Source organism: Oncorhynchus mykiss, chromosome 29 (genome assembly GCF_057628025.1).
Source record: "Oncorhynchus mykiss isolate SJ-2025 chromosome 29, ASM5762802v1, whole genome shotgun sequence".
In the NCBI taxonomy this organism is placed as follows: Eukaryota; Metazoa; Chordata; class Actinopteri; order Salmoniformes; family Salmonidae; genus Oncorhynchus; species Oncorhynchus mykiss.
In genome coordinates, this window is record NC_143050.1 from 11,448,667 (window position 1) to 11,470,509 (window position 21,843).

Consider the following 21,843-nt stretch of genomic DNA (forward strand, 5'->3'; position numbering starts at 1 on the left):
GGTCAGGCCAGTGTTTGAATAAGGACACATGGAAAGGTCATTACTGAGAAATCTCCTGCTTTCCTCCACGGGGGAAGATTGTTACTGCTTTTTTTGATTAGCTTTATAAATGAAGGGTCTCTTTACTCCCTGAAACTGCCTCTTCCATGCTTGTGTTGTTATAGTCTTACATGTGTATCATCATGACTAGAGTGCCTGCATACAGCCCTTAGCTGTGGTATATTGGCCATATACCACAAACATCTGAGGTGCCTTAATGCTATTATAAACTGGTTACCAATGTTTTGTCATACCCGTGGTATACGGTCTGATATACCACGGCTGTCAGTCAATCAGCATTCAGGGTTCGAACCACCCAGTTTATAATTTAGAATTCTAAATAATGTTTGTTCAGATTTCCACAGTTTACCATGCCAGTGACTCAGAATGCATGTCTCTAGAAAAACACATATTGTTACTACCTTAATGAAAGCCTGTTCAAAAGGTTAATACAGTAGTCAAAGAAAGCTGAAGACTTCTGTATGACGATAATTCCTTCATTAACCCCTGTATCCTGTCCCCCTCTCCTCTGCTCTCTGTACTGTAGTTGATGAGAGATGCGAGCTCTACTGCCAGTCTAAGGAGACAGGAGATGTGGTGGCCATGAACAGGATGGTGCACGATGGCACACGCTGCTCCTACAAAGACTCCTACAGTATCTGTGTGCGGGGAGACTGTGAGGTAGGCATCGCCCCGGTCTTGTGGCCTTTTTCCACAAGTCATGCATGAAGGAACATTATCCTCCTCATGAAATATTACCGTAAACAGTTGTCTTATACAATCTGCTGCTACTGGCTAGTTCCTCTGGTAGGGTGCATATGAAGTTAGGACTGTTTTTGATATAGGTTTGATAAACTGTTATCCATACTGATGAGAACCCCTGCACCCACATGCATATTCAGTCACCACACACTCTCTTTGTCCTGAATGACCCATCCAGGTCCACTCCTCTCCCTGATCCTCTACTCCCATACACTGACTCATCCAGATCCCAAACTCCCATACACTGACCCATCCAGGTCCACTCCTCTCCCTGATCCTCTACTCCCATACACTGACTCATCCAGATCCCAAACTCCCATACACTGACCCATCCAGGTCCACTCCTCTCCCTGATCCCAAACTCCCATACACTGACCCATCCAGGTCCACTCCTCTCCCTGATCCCAAACTCCCATACACTGACCCATCCAGGTCCACTCCTCTCCCTGATCCCAAACTCCCATACACTGACCCATCCAGGTCCACTCCTCTCCCTGATCCTCTACTCCCATACACTGACTCATCCAGATCCCAAACTCCCATACACTGACCCATCCAGGTCCACTCCTCTCCCTGATCCCAAACTCCCATACACTGACCCATCCAGGTCCACTCCTCTCCCTGATCCCAAACTCCCATACACTGACCCATCCAGGTCCACTCCTCTCCCTGATCCTCTACTCCCATACACTGACTCATCCAGATCCCAAACTCCCATACACTGACCCATCCAGGTCCACTCCTCTCCCTGATCCCAAACTCCCATACACTGACCCATCCAGGTTCACTCCTCTCCCTGATCCTCTACTCCCATACACTGACTCATCCAGATCCCAAACTCCCATACACTGGCCCATCCAGGTCCACTCCTCTCCCTGATCCTCTACTCCCATACACTGACCCATCCAGGTTCACTCCTCTCCCTGATCCCAAACTCCCATACACTGACCCATCCAGGTCCACTCCTCTCCCTGATCCTCTACTCCCATACACTGACCCATCCAGGTTCACTCCTCTCCCTGATCCCAAACTCCCATACACTGACCCATTCAGGTCCACTCCTCTCCCTGATCCCAAACTCCCATACACTGACCCATCCATGTCCACTCCTCTCCCTGATCCTCTACTCCCATACACTGACCCATCCAGGTTCACTCCTCTCCCTGATCCCATACTCCCATACACTGACCCATTCAGGTCCACTCCTCTCCCTGATCCCAAACTCCCATACACTGACCCATCCAGGTCCACTCCTCTCCCTGATCCCATACACTGATCCATCCAGGTTCACTCCACTCCCTGATCCTCTACTCCCATACACTGACCCATCCAGGTCCACTCCTCTCCCTGATCCCATACTCCCATACACTGACCCATTCAGGTCCACCCCTCTCCCTGATCCCAAACTCCCATACACTGACCCATCCAGGTTCACTCCTCTCCCTGATCCCATACACTGATCCATTCAGGTCCACTCCTCTCCCTGATCCCAAACTCCCATACACTGACCCATCCAGGTTCACTCCTCTCCCTGATCCCATACACTGATCCATTCAGGTCCACTCCTCTCCCTGATCCCAAACTCCCATACACTGATCCATCCAGGTTCACTCCACTCCCTGATCCTCTACTCCCATACACTGACCCATTCAGGTCCACTCCTCTCCCTGATCCCAAACTCCCATACACTGACTCGTATCTCTCAACAGCACGTGGGCTGTGATAACCAGATAGCCTCAGACATGCAGGAGGACAAGTGTGGCATCTGTGGAGGAGACAACTCCAGCTGTAAGATCATCAAGGGGAACTTCACTAGGAGCGCTAAAAAAGAAGGTGAGCCCCTCCTCAACTTCTTCTACCCTCATGTCCAGTAACATGACCCCCACCGCCAACGCACACGTGTACAATCTCAGATAGGAAACATTGTGTCAACGTCCACAGGGATGCTTTTCTCAGTATCTGAAACTGTTTTTATACCTAGACCAGACTGTTGCTCATCTATTGTATTTTGTTTGTGGTTTGTTTCAGGTTTCCTCAAGATACTTGAAATCCCTCAAGGGGCCAGACATCTGTTGATTCAGGAGTTCAAGGCAACCCCTCACATCCTTGGTAGGTTTATTTATGTTGCTTCTGTGAATATCAGAGTGGCTCGCTAATATCCAGGATGTTGGCCTCTATAAATCAGTAGTCTTTGGCTTGGTTAAGGAAGTTTGTTATTAATTGCTGCTTCAGTCAAGTTTTGGCTGTTTTGGGTTTGAGAGTACAGAATACTTTAGTCGACTACCCATAGTGCATCTGGACTGCTGGGAAGAGATCCAGCTTGGATGCTCATTTATACTGGCTCAAGAATCTAATTTCTTTGCATTTTTTTTCTTAAGGAGAAAATGAAGAAATAACATAAGAACATTTCCCAAAACCTTTTTGAGGAATACCAACTATAACTTTCTTCTTGATTAGGTTTAGTAAATCCAGGCCCTAATGCTCATTATCATAATCCTGACAAATATCTCTGGCTTATCCCTGCCATGATGACCAAGTTGAGAAAAGCAGAGCTCAGCCAAACATCAGTACATTCTGTTCTCCTTGTTGTCAGCTGTAAAGAACCAGGCCACAGGTCATCTGTTCCTGAACGATGAGAACGAGTTCCCAGAGTCCCGTACAGTGATAGAGAAGGGGGTGGAGTGGGAGTACCACAACAATGATGACATGGAGACCATCCAGACCACAGGACCTCTCAGATACACTGTTCTGGTCATGGTGAGTAATTTGTATACACTCAGGTCCCTGGCCAGTACAAATGACTGACATTACCTGAATTGATGTGCACATGTGTAGCGGACATGAGTCAGGCTCATGGTCTCGGGATGAGGTAGCCATTCCTGCGACTTCAAAATAATTGTCGCCATCAACCCAAGAGGGAATTTCCTCTTGGTCTAACGGTGTGTGTGTGTGTGTGTGTGTTAGTGTGTGTGTGTGTGTGTGTGTGTGTGTGTGTGTGTGTCTGCGTGTGTGTGTCTGCGTGTGTGTGTCTGCGTGTGTGTGTCTGCGTGTGTGTGTGTGTGTGTTTGTGTCTGTGTCTGCGTGGGCGTGTGCGTGCGTGTGTGTGTGTGTGTCTGTGTGTGTGTTTGTGTCTGTGTCTGCGTGGGCGTGTGCGTGCGTGTGTGTGGTGTGTGTGTGTGTGTGTGTGTGTGTCTGCGTGTGTGTGTGTGTTTGTGTCTGTGTCTGCGTGGGCGTGTGCGTGTGCGTGCGTGTGTGTGTGTGTGTGTGTGTGTGTGTGTGTGTGTGTGTGTTTGTGTCTGTGTCTGCGTGGGCGTGTGCGTGTGCGTGCGTGTGGGTGTTTAGAGCCTGCCCGTTACATATGCCACAGTAATGTTTTTGGTATCATGGTTTAGTCTTTATCCACTTTAAGTTAAAACCACCTCACCAATGGAAATATAGCGGTAGCTTCAGGAAATAATTCAACCTGAAATGTTCTCTGTGTAACGGGTATCCACTATCCAGCCATATTGTTGGCTAAAACCTCAGAGCATCTGTTTACATCACGTGAAGTTACTTACAGAAAATCCACAGTAGTTACAGAAATGTACCATATCATTGTTTCTGTCGTGTTTGCCACGTCTCAAGTTGCTCTATAACTTACTATTAGTCATTAATGGCTGTTGTGTTGTTCAGCACTGACTGACTGGTTATTGTAGCATCCATGATTTGTCTCTTTTGTTTGCATGTTGTTGTCAGAAATCACTAGGTGTTATAGTTCTTCTTTTTCCTTTGTATCAGAGTTCAGCTGTGAACAAGTGTATCGTTTTGGAATTTACAGTATCTTTTCTATCCCACAGATGCGTTCCCACGGTGACTCAAAGGTCACTCTGTCCTACAAGTACTTTCTCCACGAAGAGCTGCAGTCGTCCATTGAAAATAACCTGGTGCAGGAGGACACAGCCTACTTTGAGTGGGCTCTAAAGAAGTGGTCTCACTGCTCTAGGCCCTGTGGAGGTAACAATATAACGTCCTCCTGTATTCAACTGTCAAATAACCTTGGATGTTGACCAACGTTGTTGGTGCTTCTGCCTCTGCATTTCTTGCTTATAGAGGTTTTAGGCTGGGTTTATGTAAAGCATTTTTTGAAAACTGCCGATGTAAAAAAGAGCTTTATAAAATACATTTGATTGATTGATTTGTTGATGTGAGTGGTATCCACTCTGTTCCCTCTTTAGGTAAGCAGTACACAAGGTTTGGCTGCAGGAGAAAGTCAGATGGGAAGATGGTCCACCGCACCCTCTGTGTGAACATCGACAAGCCCAGAGCTATCAGCAGGAACTGCAGCCAGAAAGAGTGCTCCCAGCCAGTGTATGTAAATGCATCAGTGTGTCTGTGTGTGTGTGTGTCTGTGTCTGTATGTATGTATGTATGTATGTGTGTGTGTGTGTGTGTGTGTGTGTGTGTATGTGTATGTGTGTGTGTGTGTGTGTGTGTGTGCTGTGAATGTTCTATGTAACTATTGTATTACTAATTCTGTATATAAGCTGTTAATATTCCTGTTGTTTCTCAGTAAGTCATTCTATTCCCACTCTTCCTGTATGGTGATGTGTCTGTCTTCTCTAATCTCCAGTTGGATCACTGGGGACTGGCAGGAGTGTAGTTCATCCTGTGGGAAGACTGGCTACCAGACCCGCTCTGTCCTCTGTCTGCAGCCCATCGCCGGCGGTGACCAACGTACCATCCACAGCAAGTACTGTAATGATGACAGGCCAGAGGGACGGCGACCCTGCAATCGCCAGCTCTGCTTTGCCAAGTGGGAAGTAGGACCCTGGTCCCAGGTTGGTAGATGTTGAAAGCCAAATGTGAATATTTCTCCACCATTACTGACAGCATTCCATGCAAACACCTGTTTCCATGATATCTTGAACAACTCAGAGGTGTGTGTGTGTGTGTGTGTGTGTGTGTGTGTGTGTGTGTGTGTGTGTGTGTGTGTGTGTGTGTGTGTGTGTGTGTGTGTGTTTTATTTAGTGTTCGGTGACGTGTGGCAACGGGACCCAGGAGCGGAAGGTTCTGTGCAACAGTTCTGATAACTCAGTGGGACTCTGCGTGGAGACCAAACCCATCACACTCAGAACCTGCCAGCTAGTCCCCTGCACAGGTGACTGTCCAATCAGAAAGCCTAACTTATTGAACTCAAATACATAACAATTTATTACTGAAACAATATAAATAGATTTTCACATCATCCCCTTGTTTGTTTTGTTCTCAGGGGACGGAAGAAACGCTTTGATCCAGTGGCTGTCGCGGGCCAACCCAGAACTCCCTGGTCCCAAGATCTCCTCAAGTAAACATCCGCTCTATAGCTCGGAGCGAGGAGTCCGCTGCATGCCTCTGCTCACCTGGGCTCTACCCTTCTCTCTCTGCCTCTCTCTGCAGGGAATAATGCCCTGATAGTGTCTCTCTCCTCCTCTTCTCCTCTACTCCTCTACACTGGAGGATGGCTCCTGCCTGCCTGTCTGTGGCTTCTCTGCCTGGCTGAGAAAGGGAGACTTCCTGTGCTGTGGTCTCTGTCTCTCTGGCTCTTTCTCTCACACGCACAGCACACACTCTCTCCTTCAGGGGTTTGACTGTACTGTAGGCTGTAGAGCTGGCCTTGAAATACTCACTGAAGAGAGAAATGGAAGTTCTATCCCTGATAAGGCTTTATTAAGTCCTAGCTGTGAGCCTCTGAGACTATAGTCATGGTCTAGCCTCTGTATACAGAGTTGCTCACTGGCTACATGTTATTGGGTTTGAACCTGGGAAACTCAAGGGAAGTGAATATGGAGATACGCAGTGGATTTGATAACAAGAAGCAGGGGATTTGTTTTGGGAGAGACTTTTCTTCCGTGGCTGTTAACACAAAGGTGAAGCTGACTCAGTAACTGGTGTCTGAGGGGCATTGAGAACGGAGCAGAAGACACATGTCCATTGTTCGCTGTAAAATGGACAATAAAGTTTTATTGTCATACAGTATGCATACACAATTATCAATGTAAATAGTTCCACAGAAATAAGGTGTGAGTTACTATATTCCTCTCTATTACTGACTTCTAGCGTATGTGTGTTTTTGTATCCATTCTACCTAAATATTTAAATGAAACATCTAATGAGCATTAAAAAAATATGGACATTAATATAAGTAACCAGAGCAGAATATTTATGCGGAGGTGAGAATGGTTTATTCTCACTTTCACAAAGAAATGTGAATTTTACTCTCAATGCATTTTGTGCAGTAGACAGTGGACACTAAAATGTGTCCTTATTTATCTAAATATGCTTGTGTGTTTGTGTAGCATTGTAAGGCGTTAGTTAGTGAAAAATATGTTCTGATACCTCATGCAGTCATTTTGTCATAAACATCTGGGAAATAGCTTTGCCTTATATTAGGCTTTTGAGAGAAATGAAGACATAATGGCTTTTTTCTTGTTTATCAGAGTGATAAGGAATAGGAGAAGCTTCCTGAGGAAGAAAAAATAACTTGATGTTTACAACAAAATGGATTCTCAGCACCTTCATGTACAAAACAGTGATTGTCATTGATTGTAATTGTATCATGATTGTATCAATGTAGCTCAATTCTGGCAGCTGTGGGGAAAACAATGTGTCAACCAGATTTAAACTGCGACTTGGGAGTATCTACAATATATACAATTATTTTTGCCTATATTCAGTAGCATTTATGACTTTTAGTCTCCCAACTTGGTGACAACAATGAATTGTATGCTTTTACCAGCCAACTTGTAGCTAAGGCCTGAACAGATGTGTTCCTTACTATATATTGGGCCAAAATGATTTTTATCAGAGTACTGGATTAAGAGTACTGGATTAAGTATTTTTAAGCGTATCAAGAGATACTAAATGTGCTGTTCCTTTTACACAAATAGGACATCTTTATTGTTTCACTCGATCACCATTGTGTACAGTATATCAGTTATTGTTCATCTGTTTTGGCGTACTGATGTTAACTGTCTCTACTGAATAGACTGTGTTCACGTATATGACAGGGAGAGTGTATCGTATGACTGTGGTTTCTCATTCATTTCAGCAGTACAGTCCAAACCCAACAAATAAAACTGTCAATATATAATTGTTCAACTTTATGTCTGACAGATTATACACCTAGAGTGATGAATAGTCTGATGTTGAGTGATGTTTGTCACATGTGCTCCCTCTCCGGCCTCTAGGTCACCAGGCTGCTCGTTATGGCGCACACCTGTCACCATCGTTACGCGCACCTGCACGTCATCAGACTCGCCTGGACTCCATCAGCTCCCTGATTACCTTCCCTATATATTTCACTCCCTTTGGTTCCTTCCCCAGGCGTTATTGTTTCTGTTTCAGTGTTAAGTCTGTGTGTTGTTCGTGGTTCTTATTTTGTGTTATGTTGTTTATTTATTAAAACACTCACTCCCTGATCTTGCTTCCCGACTCTCAGCTCACATTGTTACAATGTCGAGTGATGAATAGTACGATGTTGAGCGACTCTATCTTACCGTTCATATCTTTGCATCTGATTCAGCATGATAAACAAAGCATCTTGGCCCTTTCTGCTTTCTCTCAGTCACAGTAGACTTAGCTGTGACTTTCTCGCTGTTCCTGTCTTTGGGATAGATTTATGGTTGATTTGTTTATCATAAGAGGTTGGGTTTTGTTTCTGAGATGTGTGTTGCTTTGTGTTTCAGGGCAGTGTAAGGGAGATAGGTCAGCGTTCTGTCGTATGGAGGTGCTGAACAGGTATTGCTCCAACCGTGGGTACAGACAGATGTGCTGCAAGTCCTGCAGCGAGGGAAACTTCACCAGTACGGGCCAGACCTTCACCAGTACGGGCCAGACCTTCACCACTGGGCCCTGGAGGTATACCACACTACCTGCTCCCACCAATCGCTCCTGCTCAACAACCCCCACAACAACCCTCACACCCAAACCCTCCACCGAGCTTTATACCACTGACTTTGCTTATGTCGACTATGACGATTATGAGGAGTATACAACCAAAACCAACGAGCACAACACAGCGAAAAAATATAGCCCTACCACCATCCCTGTATTAACACCCAGACGCCCCAGAAGAACAACCACCCCTTTGGTTACCTCCAGGAGTCCTACATCTCTCCCCACCATCACTGAGGAGACCACAGATCCCAGCACCACCGTCACCACCATTCAACCCACCACAGAACCCACCACAGTCCCCACCAGTCAGGGCCCATCGACTCTCAGAACTACAAATGTTCCCAAATCCATCACGTCCACCACAGCTTGGGTTGATGTTATTGAGAGGAAGTCCTGGACAACCCTAGCTCCATCCACTTCCAGACCTAAAGTAGACAAGAGATGGAAAACCATTCCAACACAGCGTAGGGTCAGTGTGATACGCATGCTCTCCACCATACCCCCCCACAGGACAGAGGACAAGAGAGAGAACAACTGGCTGGAGGTGCCGTACAGGATCGTTGGTGTAGACAATGATGTCTCTCAAAACCACTTTGTTCCTAGAAGACGGCCTCCATTCCGAGAAATGACACGGAACAAAAGAATACAAGAGCTCCTAGCTGAGAAAAGGAGGCAAGACTTACTCCTCAAACGAGCAAAAAGAGAACCGGGACCTTGATAGTCAGGCGACCTTAGATTCCCTTAGTCTTTAGCACATCCCAAAGCTATGCTACAGAGATTTTCTTGTTGAATGTTGCATTAGACATTTTACAGACACTCTTATCCGGAGCAATTAGGCTTAAGTGCCTTGCTCAAGGACACATCAACAGATGTTTCACCTAGTCGGCCCGGGGATTCAAACCAGCAACCTTTCGGTTACTGGCACAACGCTCTTAACCTCTAGACTACCTGCCACCAATGTGTGGCATAATCCTGCTATAATGAAACCACTCATTCCAGATCAGAGCCTGTCGGTCATGTAAAAATGTTTTGGTTATCTTAAAGATGGGAATTGGGCCTGCTTCGCTTTTTTATCCAATGAGGAAAGGGGATAGAAAACGTACAAAACTGACACAATTGAGAAATGAATACTAACTAGTTTTCTGTAAATCCACTCTCTTGAGCGTTAATTGCACATTTGTACTCGCTGCTTGGTAATAAAGATAAATTGAATAGTTTTTTTGTTTCTTTGATGTCAATACATATTGTTTATTTGTTTAGATTGTAAACAATTAATACATTACTTATTTAACAGCACTTATGATAAGGAAGGAAGTCGCTGTTGTCAGTAGCAGGTTCAAAAATGGTTTGTGAGTACATTTTTGTATATTTGTTTTTACAAAACTTTTAGTACTATTATAGTAATGGTATACACCCTATTGAAACCGTAATCATATCCAAACTGTATAAGGCTAGCTTACACTATCTGTACATTCCACCCTTTCAATACCAACACACAGCACATGATGTCCAAGGTAAAATGTAAATATGACTCAAATTTTATTTCTAATATTTATTGAACTGTCTGTTAAATGATTGATGCTTTTCACATGCAGGTGCATGAGGCATGTGCTCATAGGACCAGCAGCCATACAATCACTATGAAGTATTCTAACGCATTGGTAAATGGAAACAACATAAGCTGTACGTTTTCATACCTGATAATCTGATCATTTAATAAAACTGCAATTGAAAAATAATACTGTTGTCCTCCTTTGACTTTTGAACTGTGTTGAGAATGTAAAAAAAAAAGTTATATACACATAATGAAGATTGCAATATGAATTAAATTAAATTTATTTTCAGTAATGTAGGGTAGGCCTGCAACAGCAAACCATCTCTAGCTTCCTCAGTGGTAATGATGTGCAGTCGAGAACTAGATTGTCTATGATGATGAACAACATGGTGTCCACAGGGTGGCACTAAATGACTGATGTTCATCTAGTAGTAGATATTTCATGATGTAGGTAATATATGGTATAGGATAATAATAACAATAATAGTATTAATTATAAATATAATGTATAATAATAAATATATAATAATTATAAATATAATCATTATTAATATAATAATGATAAATTAAAAATTATAAATATAATAATTATAAATATAAAATTGGGAATTCTCAAGTTGCGCAGCGGACTAAGGTACAGCATCACAGTGCTTGAGGCGACACTAGAGACCCGGGTTCGATCCCAGGCTGTGTCACAGCCGGCCTTGACCGGGAGACCCATAAGGCGGCACACAATTGGCCCAGCATCGCCCGGGTTAGGGGAGGGTTTGGCTGGCTGTGATGTCCTTGTCCCGTCGCGCTCTAGCGACTCCTTGTGGCGGGTCGGGTGCCTGTGGTCGGGTGCCTGGCACAGCCAGAAGAGGACTGGCCACCCCTCATAGCCTTGTTCCTCTCTAGGTTTCTTCTTAGGTTCTGGCCTTTCTAGGGAGTTTTTCCTAGCCACCGTGCTTCTACACCTGCGTTGCTTGCTGTTTGGGGTTTTAGGCTGGGTTTCTGTACAGCACTTTGAGATATCAGCTGATGTAAGAAGGGCTTTATAAACAAATTTGATTTAATTTGATTTGTGTTGTTGTTTGTGTTGTTGTTTGCGTTGCTGTTTGTGAGCTGATGTCCAATTAGCTAAGGGTTACAACTGGTTGACGTTTTCATCCTTCTTCTACAAAATGCTGTGCAGGCCGGGGTATTCATCTACCAGACTGTCTGTGAAATAGAGACTGAAGGATCACATTGGCCTAGAATTCTATTATGTTCCATCCTCACATTCATTTCATTGTCAATAATGGCTTCCCTTTTTTCTGTGGAAAATTCTTCATTGTTCTTGATGAGTAAGGAAAATGTTTATGGTGTGTCCCAATATGTATCCACAAAACATTATGGAATATAAATCAAGTATGATTTATCTGTAGAATCATAACTTGAATTATTCAGTATGTGTTCCCAGTTTGGATAGGACGGTACTGCAACTTTAATGATTTCCGTGACTTTGCTTCCTCTCCTCAGACTGACTGTTTTGACATCCTTTTAGTACGAACCCGTTAATAATTTAACACGGAAATTGATGGTAAATGCTTTTGAATATGTACACTAAAGCAAGGAGACTTTCGCAAGTGAATAATGTTCAGGTGTTAAAGCTAGAATCCTTAATTTCAACAATAACAAAGTGTACACCCCGCCTCTGTTTTGGTAAAAAGCTCAGGGTTTGCCTTGGAGAAATGTAACCACTCTAAAATTCTTAGGCCGAGTTATGGATGCAAAGACTGACCATCCATGATATCAACATTATAGTTTTAACAGTGTTTTGAGGCTCTACAGTGTTCGTTAAAATGTACATTGTTTATTAACATTGGCGTTTGTTTATTAACATTGAGTCTCATAGCAAAGGGTCTGAATACTTACACTACCGGTCAATAAGGTGAAGAGACTTGCTTGGGCCAAGAAACATGCAATGGACTTCAGACCTGTGGAAATCTGTCCTTTGGTCTTTTGAGTCCAAATTTGAGATTTTTGGTTCCAACCGCCCCGTCTTTGTGAGATGCAGAGTAGGTGATCAGATTATCACTGCATGTGTGGTTCCCACCGTGAAGCATGGAGGAGGAGGTGTGATGGTGTGGGGTGCTTTGCTCGTGACACTGTCTGTGATGTATTTAGAATTCAAGGCACACTTTGTTGCGATACGAAACCTTCAGCCCTGCCCCTTGGCCGGCAGCGGGGTGCTAGAGGTGGTTAGCGTCCCGTTCCCTGGATTGGACAGGGCACTATAGATAGCCCTGCCTCTGTTTCTATATTGAAGCGTTGTCCGCGTAGAGAGGTCTTTTGCCTTGTCACTCTCAACGGTCTAGCTCTAGCTGGGATGCGTGAACCCCACCTTTATCCTCTAGACTCTTTGCTTCACCACTAATTGGTCCTTGAGTTGTTATTAAGCACTAGTCCTACCAGTCTCTATATGATTTCCCTGTGGTTGACTGTTTCCCCTCTGTGATGTATCTAGTTTAAAGTGTGAAGACCTTTAGTCAACTTAGTCTCAATACTCTGCCCGTCGGCTATGTACCGCTTGGAAAATAAAACTTAGATAGATCGATAAGACAATTCAATGAATCATTACTGGACACACCTTCCTCCTTGTCTTTTAATGGTAACTCATTCTGTCATAGAGCATTGATCCCCGTTTCCAGTGTCCCGGTAGCGGGGAGTGTCAGAGTTGTTATCTCCCGTGCCGTTAACTGTCTTTGAGAGAACCTTTTACTCGAGACAAAATAAGACTACCGTTTATTTTGAAAACACTCTGTTTTTTGTCTTTTACAATCAAACACACTTCAAAATACACAATTTGTTACTTGGTCACACACAGCGTTAATCAAAAACACGCAAATGCCTTAATGCTCTATAAAATGCCTGGTACAATGATAACACTTTTCTCTATATTAAATGCTTATAATAGTTATTTAATTACCTTTGAGAGATGACGAGGAGACCCACGAGATCAGGAGCAGAGTTTCAATCGGTCAGAGTTCTTTGAGAGTTTAGTTAAGTAGCGACTCCCCTCTACTGGCTGAGAGGTTGAACTAGAGTCGGTGGTTTACTAAATTTAGAGATTCAAGTTTGGACTGGATGAGGGGACCCGTTGGTGATCCCTTGCCCCAATGGAATATCAAAGAGTCTGTAACACGCAACGAGGCCGAGGTTCTGAGACACACGCACCTGGTCAATATGCTTACAGGATCAATTCAGATAAACATAGGTATAAACAAGAGATCAACTAAAGGACTAGAGTGACTCTCAGTCCCGTTGAACTACCACAGCGTCCGTGGCACGCAATGAGGCCGAGGTTCTGAGACACACGGCACCTGGTCAATATGCGACAAAACAGCTGTTCAACAGTTAAACGGTATATTGGAAAGTCACTCCTCAGATCCAACAAGTTAGAATCTTTAAGTAATTTGAGTCAGGTGTCAATTTACCCGAAGTCAAATGGTTGTCTAAATAAATTCAGAATTCAAGAAGTCAGCGCCAAAGTAATGGCAAATGTCTCTTTATATACCTTTTGATTCTCTGCACCCGATCCGCTGCTCCTCCCATTGCCTCAGAGCAGAGAGTGTGATGACATATCTTACAACAGGAAACACTTTTCTTACAGTGCATATATGGGCCTCTGGTTATGACAGAGCCCTTACTCTATCAGCAATGAGTCAAACAGCTGTTCCCATTTAGAGGTGTCACTTGAGGCAGAGGGTGATTCTTCCTGACACCAGTCAGGTTCAATAGTTGGTTGGCTGGTGCCTTCTTCTGGTGGCTTTGCCCAATCCGGTATTTCAGTAGGCGAGGTCATCTCTGTCTCTACCCTTGGTGGGAGAGGCAAGGGAAGAGGACCAGGAGGTAGATCCATTTGGCGTTTTACTACAACTTAACCAGCATGGCTACCACAGCATTCTGCAGCGATATGCCATCCCATCTGGTTTTCGCTTTGTGGGACTATCATTTGTTTTTCAACAGGACAATGACCCAACTCATCTCCAGGCTGTGTAAGGGCTATGTGACCAAGAAGGTTAGTGATGGAGTGATGCATCAGATGCCCTGGCCTCCACAATCACCCGACCTCAATGTTTGATATGAGTCTGGAAGGAGAGTTTACAGTCTAGCCAGACACCTAGGTACTTATAGATGTCCACATATTCTAGGTCGGAACCATCCAGGGTGGTGATGCTAGTCGGGCGTGCGGGTGCAGGCAGCGAACGGTTGAAAAGCATGCATTTGGTTTTACTAGCATTTAAGAGCAGTTGGAGGCCACAGAAGGAGTGTTGTATGGCATTGAAGCTCGTTTGGAGGTTAGATAGCACAGTGTCCAAGGAAGGGCCAGAAGTATACAGAATGGTGTCGTCTGCGTAGAGGTGGATCAGGGATTCGCCCGCAGCAAGAGCAACATCATTGATATATACAGAGAAAGGAGTCGGCCCGAGAATTGAACCCTGTGGCACCCCCATAGAGACTGCCAGAGGACCGGACAACATGCCCTCCGATTTGACACACTGAACTCTGTCTGCAAAGTAGTTGGTGAACCAGGCAAGGCAGTCATTAGAAAAACCGAGGCTACTGAGTCTGCCGATAAGAATATGGTGATTGACAGAGTCGAAAGCCTTGGCCAGGTCGATGAAGACGGCTGCACAGTACTTATCGATGGCGGTTATGATATCGTTTAGTACCTAGAGCGTGGCTGAGGTGCACCCATGACCGGCTCGGAAACCAGATTGCACAGCGGAGAAGGTACGGTGGGATTCGAGATGGTCAGTGATCTGTTTGTTGACTAGGCTTTCGAAGACCTTAGATAGGCAGGGCAGGATGAATATAGCTCTGTAACAGTTTGGGTCTAGGGTGTCTCCCCCTTTGAAGAGGGGGATGACTGCGGCAGCTTTCTAATCCTTGGGGATCTCAGACGATATGAAAGAGAGGTTGAACAGGGTGGTAATAGGGGTTGCGACAGCTTTTTTCCATCTACGTAACATTGCAAAAATCAGAAACTTTCTGTCCAAAAATGATGCAGAAAAATTAATCCATGCTTTTGTCACTTCTAGGTTAGACTACTGCAATGCTCTACTTTCCGGCTACCCGGATAAAGCACTAAATAAACTTCAGTTAGTGCTAAATACGGCTGCTAGAATCCTGACTAGAACCAAAAAATGTGATCATATTACTCCAGTGCTAGCCTCTCTACACTGGCTTCCTGTCAAAGCAAGGGCTGATTTCAAGGTTTTACTGCTAACCTGCAAAGCATTACATGGGCTTGCTCCTACCTATCTCTCGGATTTGGTCCTGCCGTACATACCTACACGTACGCTATGGTCACAAGACGCAGGCCTCCTAATTGTCCCTAGAATTTCTAAGCAAACAGCTGGAGGCAGGGCTTTCTCCTATAGAGCTCCATTTTTATGGAACGGTCTGCCTACCCATGTCAGAGACGCAAGCTCGGTCTCAACCTTTAAGTCTTTACTGAAGACTCATCTCTTCAGTGGGTCATATGATTGAGTGTAGTCTGGCCCAGGAGTGGGAAGGTGAACGGAAAGGCTCTGGAGCAACGAACCGCCCTTGCTGTCTCTGCCTGGCCGGTTCCCCTCTTTCCACTGGGATTCTCTGCCTCTAACCCTATTACAGGGGCTGAGTTACTGGCTTACTGGGGCTCTCTCATGCCGTCCCTGGAAGGGGTGCGTCACCTGAGTGGGTTGAGTCACTGATGTGGTCATCCTGTCTGGGTTGGCGCCCCCCCTTGGGTTGTGCCATGGCGGAGATATTTGTGGGCTATACTCAGCCTTGTCTCAGGATGGTAAGTTGGTGGTTGAAGATATCCCTCTAGTGGTGTGGGGGCTGTGCTTTGGCAAAGTGGGTGGGGTTATATCCTTCCTGTTTGGCCCTGTCCGGGGGTGTCCTCGGATGGGGCCACAGTGTCTCCTGACCCCTCCTGTCTCAGCCTCCAGTATTTATGCTGCAGTAGTTTATGTGTCGGGGGGCTAGGGTCAGTTTGTTATATCTGGAGTACTTCTTCTGTCCTATTCGGTGTCCTGTGTGAATCTAAGTGTGCGTTCTCTAATTCTCTCCTTCTCTCTTTCTCTCTCTCGGAGGACCTGAGCCCTAGGACCATGCCCCAGGACTACCTGACATGATGACTCCTTGCTGTCCCCAGTCCACCTGGCCGTGCTGCTGCTCCAGTTTCAACTGTTCTGCCTTTTTGTTTTTCGACCATGCTGGTCATTTATGAACATTTGAACATCTTGGCCATGTTCTGTTATAATCTCCACCCGGCACAGCCAGAAGAGGACTGGCCACCCCACATATGCTCTCTCTACTTCTCTCTTTCTTTCTCTCTCTCTGAGGACCTGAGCCCTAGGACCATGCCCCAGGACTACCTGACATGATGACTCCTTACTGTCCCCAGTCCACCTGGCCGTGCTGCTGCTCCAGTTTCAACTGTTCTGCCTTATTATTATTCGACCATGCTGGTCATTTATGAACATTTGAACATCTTGGCCATGTTCTGTTATAATCTCCACCCGGCACAGCCAGAAGAGGACTGGCCACCCCACATAGCCTGGTGCCTCTCTAGGTTTCTTCCTAGGTTTTGGCCTTTCTAGGGAGTTTTTCCTAGCCACCGGTTTCTGTAGAGCACTTTGAGATATCAGCTGATGTACGAAGGGCTATATAAATACATTTGATTTGATTTGATTTGACAATGGCGGCGGATAGTATCTAATTATGTACAGAGTTTTGATGGAATTTTGTTGTGTTTGTTTGTGGAAAGCATGACATCCAGTAGGTGTTATTTTAATCTTATTCTTCAGCCCTATGCTGTCTGTCTACAAGTCTAAAATGATTGTATTCATGTTCATGGTGAGTCTCACTGCTATATTTATTTTGCCTGTTACATTCCATTTGAGGGATGTTTGGTAAACCTTTACTTGGATAGTCCCAAGTAGATGTTCAGTAGATGTTCAGTAGATGTTCAGTAGATCGTCAGTAGATGGTTCATTAGATGTTTTAGTAGATGTTCAGTAGATGTTCAGTAGATGTTCAGTAGATGTTTTAGTAGATTTTTTAGTAGATGTTCAGTAGATGTTCAGTAGATCGTCAGTAGATGGTTCATTAGATGTTTTAGTAGATGTTCAGTAGATGTTCAGTAGATGTTCAGTAGATGTTCAGTAGATGTTCAGTAGATGTTTTAGTAGATTTTTTAGTAGATGTTCAGTAGATGTTCAGTAGATCGTCAGTAGATGGTTCATTAGATGGTTCAGTACATGTTCGGTAGATGGTTCGGTACATGTTCAGTAGATGTTCAGTAGATGTTCAGTAGATGTTCAGTAAATGCTTAGTAGATGTTCAATACTGTTTATGTTATGACATCTTTATCATAAGGAAACTATGGCAACTATGGGTGCTAAGGGAGGTGTTCTTCTGATTTGACTTCATGTAAACAGTTATGTGGAATAATAACATTTCACAACTGTGGCTCAGTTGGTAGTTGCTCTGGATCAGAGCATCTGCTAAATGACTGTAATGTTGTTCCTACATGGAGTAGGAGAACAGTAGAATAGGGATGAGCCATATTGCATCTCTGCCCTGTGTTGAATCCTAGGGCCCATTAACCTCTCCTCCTCACAATATCTCTCCTCTCCTCCTCATGATATCTCTCCTCCTCATGATATCTCTCCTCCTCTCCTCCTCACAATATCTCTCCTCCTCACGATATCTCTCCTCCTCGTGATGTCTCTCCTCCTCTCTAAATGTAGCCTCTTTCCTCCTCTTCCTCCCTTGTCTAACCTCCTCTTCTTCTCTCTATTCCACTCCCCCCACTCCTTGTTTCTCCTACACTGTACATTCATAAAATCAATTTTGCACATGATTATGCTCAGCCACAGAATGGGATGGAGGTGCTATTTTTAGTCGGCCAAGGGAGGAGAGGGAGAGCAGGGAAGCGAGAGAGAAAAGGGGGTGGGGACAAGTCATTATTTTCGTGATGTAGCTGTAGCTGGGGAGAGATTGGAGATCACCAGTTGGTTGGAGGCAGCTTGTCTAGAGGCAGCTTGGTTGGAGATCACCAGTTGGTTGGAGGCAGCTTGGCTAGAGGCAGCTTGGTTGGAGATCACCAATTGGTTGGAGGAAGCTTGTCTAGAGGCAGCTTGGTTGGAGATCACCAGTTGGTTGGAGGCAGCTTGGCTAGAGGCAGCTTGGTTGGAGATCACCAGTTGGTTGGAGGCAGCTTGGCTAGAGGCAGAGAGAGGAGTGAGAGCAGGCAACGTAGACGAGCAAACGACACCAGCTGAAAGACAGATAAGACACAGGTAAGAAGCTCTGCTATATTCTACATAGAACAGGCAAAGCCAGCCCCCTGGACTGATAGCTATACAAATCGATGGTACATGCACTGAGGAAATTAAATGGTTATATCAGAGCATGCATGGCCAAGCAATAACTACACTGGCATCTTCTGTTGAAATAGACACACTGATGCTCTATGGATTTTTGTTATATAAATATACATGTTTAAAATGTAATTAATTCAAGTATGTGGGATCTGTAAAGCAGATGTACGTCATTGGAGATGAGGTTATGTAATAGGGATTTGGTTTGTTATGCACTCAGTCCCCTGCCTAATGTAGGTTAGTAACACTGGCTGGCTGTTCATTTTCCAGTCTGTCTTCTTGACCACTGTTCCTGAGACATTATGAGTTGTTCCTGAGACAACATTAGGAGGATAGGGAGGGAGTGGCATAATGGGTCCTAAAATGGAGAGCTGTGTCATGTTGCCCTGAAGAAAAGGAAAGGTGGTAGTGTCAACCCACCCAAAGTTCATTTTTGAATTTTTGTTCTTACGTATTTCTTTGTGTGTGGGAATATATTTTTGTTGTTAGGTGGGTGGACTATGTGTGCGTTTGTATGTGTGTGCCCACTTTGCTCTCCTATTGCATTGTAATACGAGCACACCCTGAGATGTGGTGAGGAGAGAGGTTACCATGGAGACAGACTAAGCACATCTTCCTGTAAACGATTGCACATACGCACTTTCAAAACGTATGTTACACTTTGCCTGTATTTTAATTTTGCCTCTATTCAATTAACTAGATGATAATTGATCAGTCATGCCAAAATTATCATGGCATGGCTTACATTTGACCAAATCCAAGCTTTACAAAAACAAAATATCTCAATCATTCCGAGGCTCTTCCCAGAGACTGATCTGACCAGCCTCTCTCTCCCTCCTGTTCCCAGGCATGCGTCCCCGCTCCAGACTCCTGGCTAAGAGGGGCCTACCCACTATCAGGGAGGGATATGAGGAGCTGGTCCAGGACATGAACCAGGCCAACAGCCTCCACCTCCCTCCCCATGGCCAGGTCCACTCCTCTCTGTCTACCCAGGACTACTTCCTGTCCATCTGTCAGCTCGCCTGCCCAACCTTCCCACTGGCCCAACCTGACTGTGACATCCTCACTGTAGGCTCGATGGCCTCTCTGAGGCCCTGCCTGAGGCTGCACAGACTGAGGGACCCTGTGCCACTCTGTCAGCCTCTGATTTCCAACGTCAGCCACCACACACAGTTAGAGCAGGAGGAGAGTCAAAGTGAGTGTAGTGGCCCAGAGAGAGTGGTGAATGTCAGCTCAGGTCAGACCTCCAGTAGGGTTCTCCCCAGTGTCTCTGACCCCCTAGAGTTCATCTACGGTCATGGGGAGGCACTCCTCTTAGCTGCCTGTCACGCCCCTGACTCACAGGGCTGTAAGGGTGAGGGGAGAGCGAGTGTGACCCAGCTTCGACCACAACCCCCGCTACGCGCCGACAGTTTCCCACGCATGTGTTCCGCGCCTCTGACACAGCACAAAGGCAGCTGCCCTGAGCTCTGCCTGATGGACCCCTCTGACCAAGAGAAGCAAAACCCTGACCCTGCTCCACCACAGACATCTTCATCAGACCAGCAGAAACCTGATGCCTCCAGCCCACTCTCCTGGAGGTTCCAGAACGACTCAGACAGGGCCCCTGCTGGTGGGAGGGGGAAGTGCACTCGCTACATGGACAAACACACAATGGTATCACACTGGATCGCTGACTGTCGCTCGGCCTGGAGAGAAGCCAGAGTCAGGGTGTGCATGCTTCCTGCCATTGCAGAGATGTAGACACATAGATCAGGTACAACCCTGTTAAGCCCTGCTGAGTATTGTACATAATGGATCCTTGATGTACTATACGTCCCACTTGATTGGTATGTTTGGACAATGCAGGCCCATATTGCAACATCTTCTCCTCGATGACTTTTCAGGCCTGACCTTTTTGTTTTACACTTTGTAATTGAAGACACATTGTAAACTAGCGTATGCCTCACAAAATATCACAGTCGGTGGAAAGTTGATCATGCCTTTAGAAGACATCAGGCTTCTTACAGTAGTTGAACGAGACAGGATTTTGGAAGACTAGTATTTGGGTGAATAAAGGTATGTGGAAAAGATGCTGAATTTTCTATGATTATGTACAAAGGCCTATCATTAAAAAACATGACGGATCCTAATCTTTCCGGTGTAGCGAGTTAGTGATTCCATAACTATCGCACTCCGTTCTTTGCTAATGATAACTCTGGTCAAATCCAGTTGGCAGCTAAAACAGGAAAACCATTCTACTTTGAGAGTTTCATAACAAGTGAAATGGTACAGTGTTAGAAACGGAACTGAAGAAAATGTGATCCTACAGCTAGATCAGGCTCCCTATAGCAGAGTATTTCAACTCAGATTATTCCCAGTGGTTCTGAAAATGCTTCTTGCGATTTCCTCTTCCCTGTATGATATGTGAGTTATGCAATGACAATGTAGGTGTGTGCAAAACTGAGCAGTTTGTTTCAATCTTCCACTTACTAAAGCCATGATGAAATAGTACAGATATTTTCAATCATATCATGTAATTCCCACTGAGTGAAACAGCATGTGAGATTGTTGTATTTCACTTTTTGATTGTGTGTTCTAATGGTCCTCCATGTTGTACAATGTCTGTCAAAATGTATCAATTGAAAGACAACAATATTATCATTGACTTGTAAACGGTTGAGAGTTCAATCATGCACCCGAGTGGCGCAGCTGTCTAAGGCACTGTATGGCAGTGCTAGAGGTGTCACTACAGACCCGGGTTTGTTTCCAGGCTATGTCACAACCGGCCCGTGATCGGGAGTCCCATAGGGAGGAGCACAATTGGCCCGGCATTGTTCGGGTTAGGGGAGGGTTTGGCCGGGGGTGGTAGGCCGTCGTTGTAAATAAGAATTTGTTCTTAACTGACTTGTCTGGTTCAAAAAATATTTTATCATTTATAGTACGGCTTTTGTACCTCTTTCCATTGTTGACCAGTAATCTAATAAATTATGTGTTTCACCCTGCCTGTGATTGTCAGTCAATATGCTCCAAAACATAGACCTTTGCACTTCTCTTAAATAATTCTCAATCTTTCCTTAAAATAAATTGAAATGTAAAAAAAAACTTTTGGTCTCCACACGTTGTTATTAGATTGTAGACATTGCAAAAAAATGCTTTGTGGGGGGGGGGGGGGGGGGGGGGACCTAAAGT

The 21,843-nt window shown here is 45.0% G+C and overlaps 2 protein-coding genes across 3 annotated transcripts in view; both read left to right on the forward strand.

The window, feature by feature from the left end:
• The window catches only part of LOC110510203 (A disintegrin and metalloproteinase with thrombospondin motifs 2), an 89,948-nt gene extending 79,494 nt beyond the window's left edge, over window positions 1-10,454 (forward strand). For both annotated transcript variants that reach the window (XM_036967492.2, XM_090226503.1), the window contains exons 13-22: window positions 587-720; window positions 2,511-2,634; window positions 2,830-2,910; window positions 3,395-3,558; window positions 4,638-4,794; window positions 5,016-5,148; window positions 5,411-5,618; window positions 5,809-5,938; window positions 6,050-6,124; window positions 8,505-10,454. In XM_036967492.2, coding sequence (XP_036823387.2) covers window positions 587-720; window positions 2,511-2,634; window positions 2,830-2,910; window positions 3,395-3,558; window positions 4,638-4,794; window positions 5,016-5,148; window positions 5,411-5,618; window positions 5,809-5,938; window positions 6,050-6,124; window positions 8,505-9,433 — 2,135 coding nt within the window. In that variant the 3' untranslated portion in view covers window positions 9,434-10,454. The remainder of the gene's footprint in view (window positions 1-586; window positions 721-2,510; window positions 2,635-2,829; window positions 2,911-3,394; window positions 3,559-4,637; window positions 4,795-5,015; window positions 5,149-5,410; window positions 5,619-5,808; window positions 5,939-6,049; window positions 6,125-8,504) is intronic.
• Window positions 10,455-18,067: 7,613 nt separating this feature from the next.
• On the forward strand, window positions 18,068-21,651 carry LOC118936290 (uncharacterized). Its single transcript, XM_021591585.3, has 2 exons — window positions 18,068-18,591; window positions 19,520-21,651. Exon 2 carries the CDS (start codon window positions 19,522-19,524, stop codon window positions 20,413-20,415), a length of 894 nt encoding a protein of 297 aa, XP_021447260.2. The 5' UTR covers window positions 18,068-18,591; window positions 19,520-19,521; the 3' UTR covers window positions 20,416-21,651.
• The last annotated feature ends 192 nt before the right edge of the window (window positions 21,652-21,843 follow it).

Bases quoted from the DNA above. Each gene is read 5' to 3' on its own strand.
- LOC118936290 (XM_021591585.3), top strand. From the start codon at position 19,522: ATGCGTCCCCGCTCCAGACTCCTGGCTAAGAGGGGCCTACCCACTATC.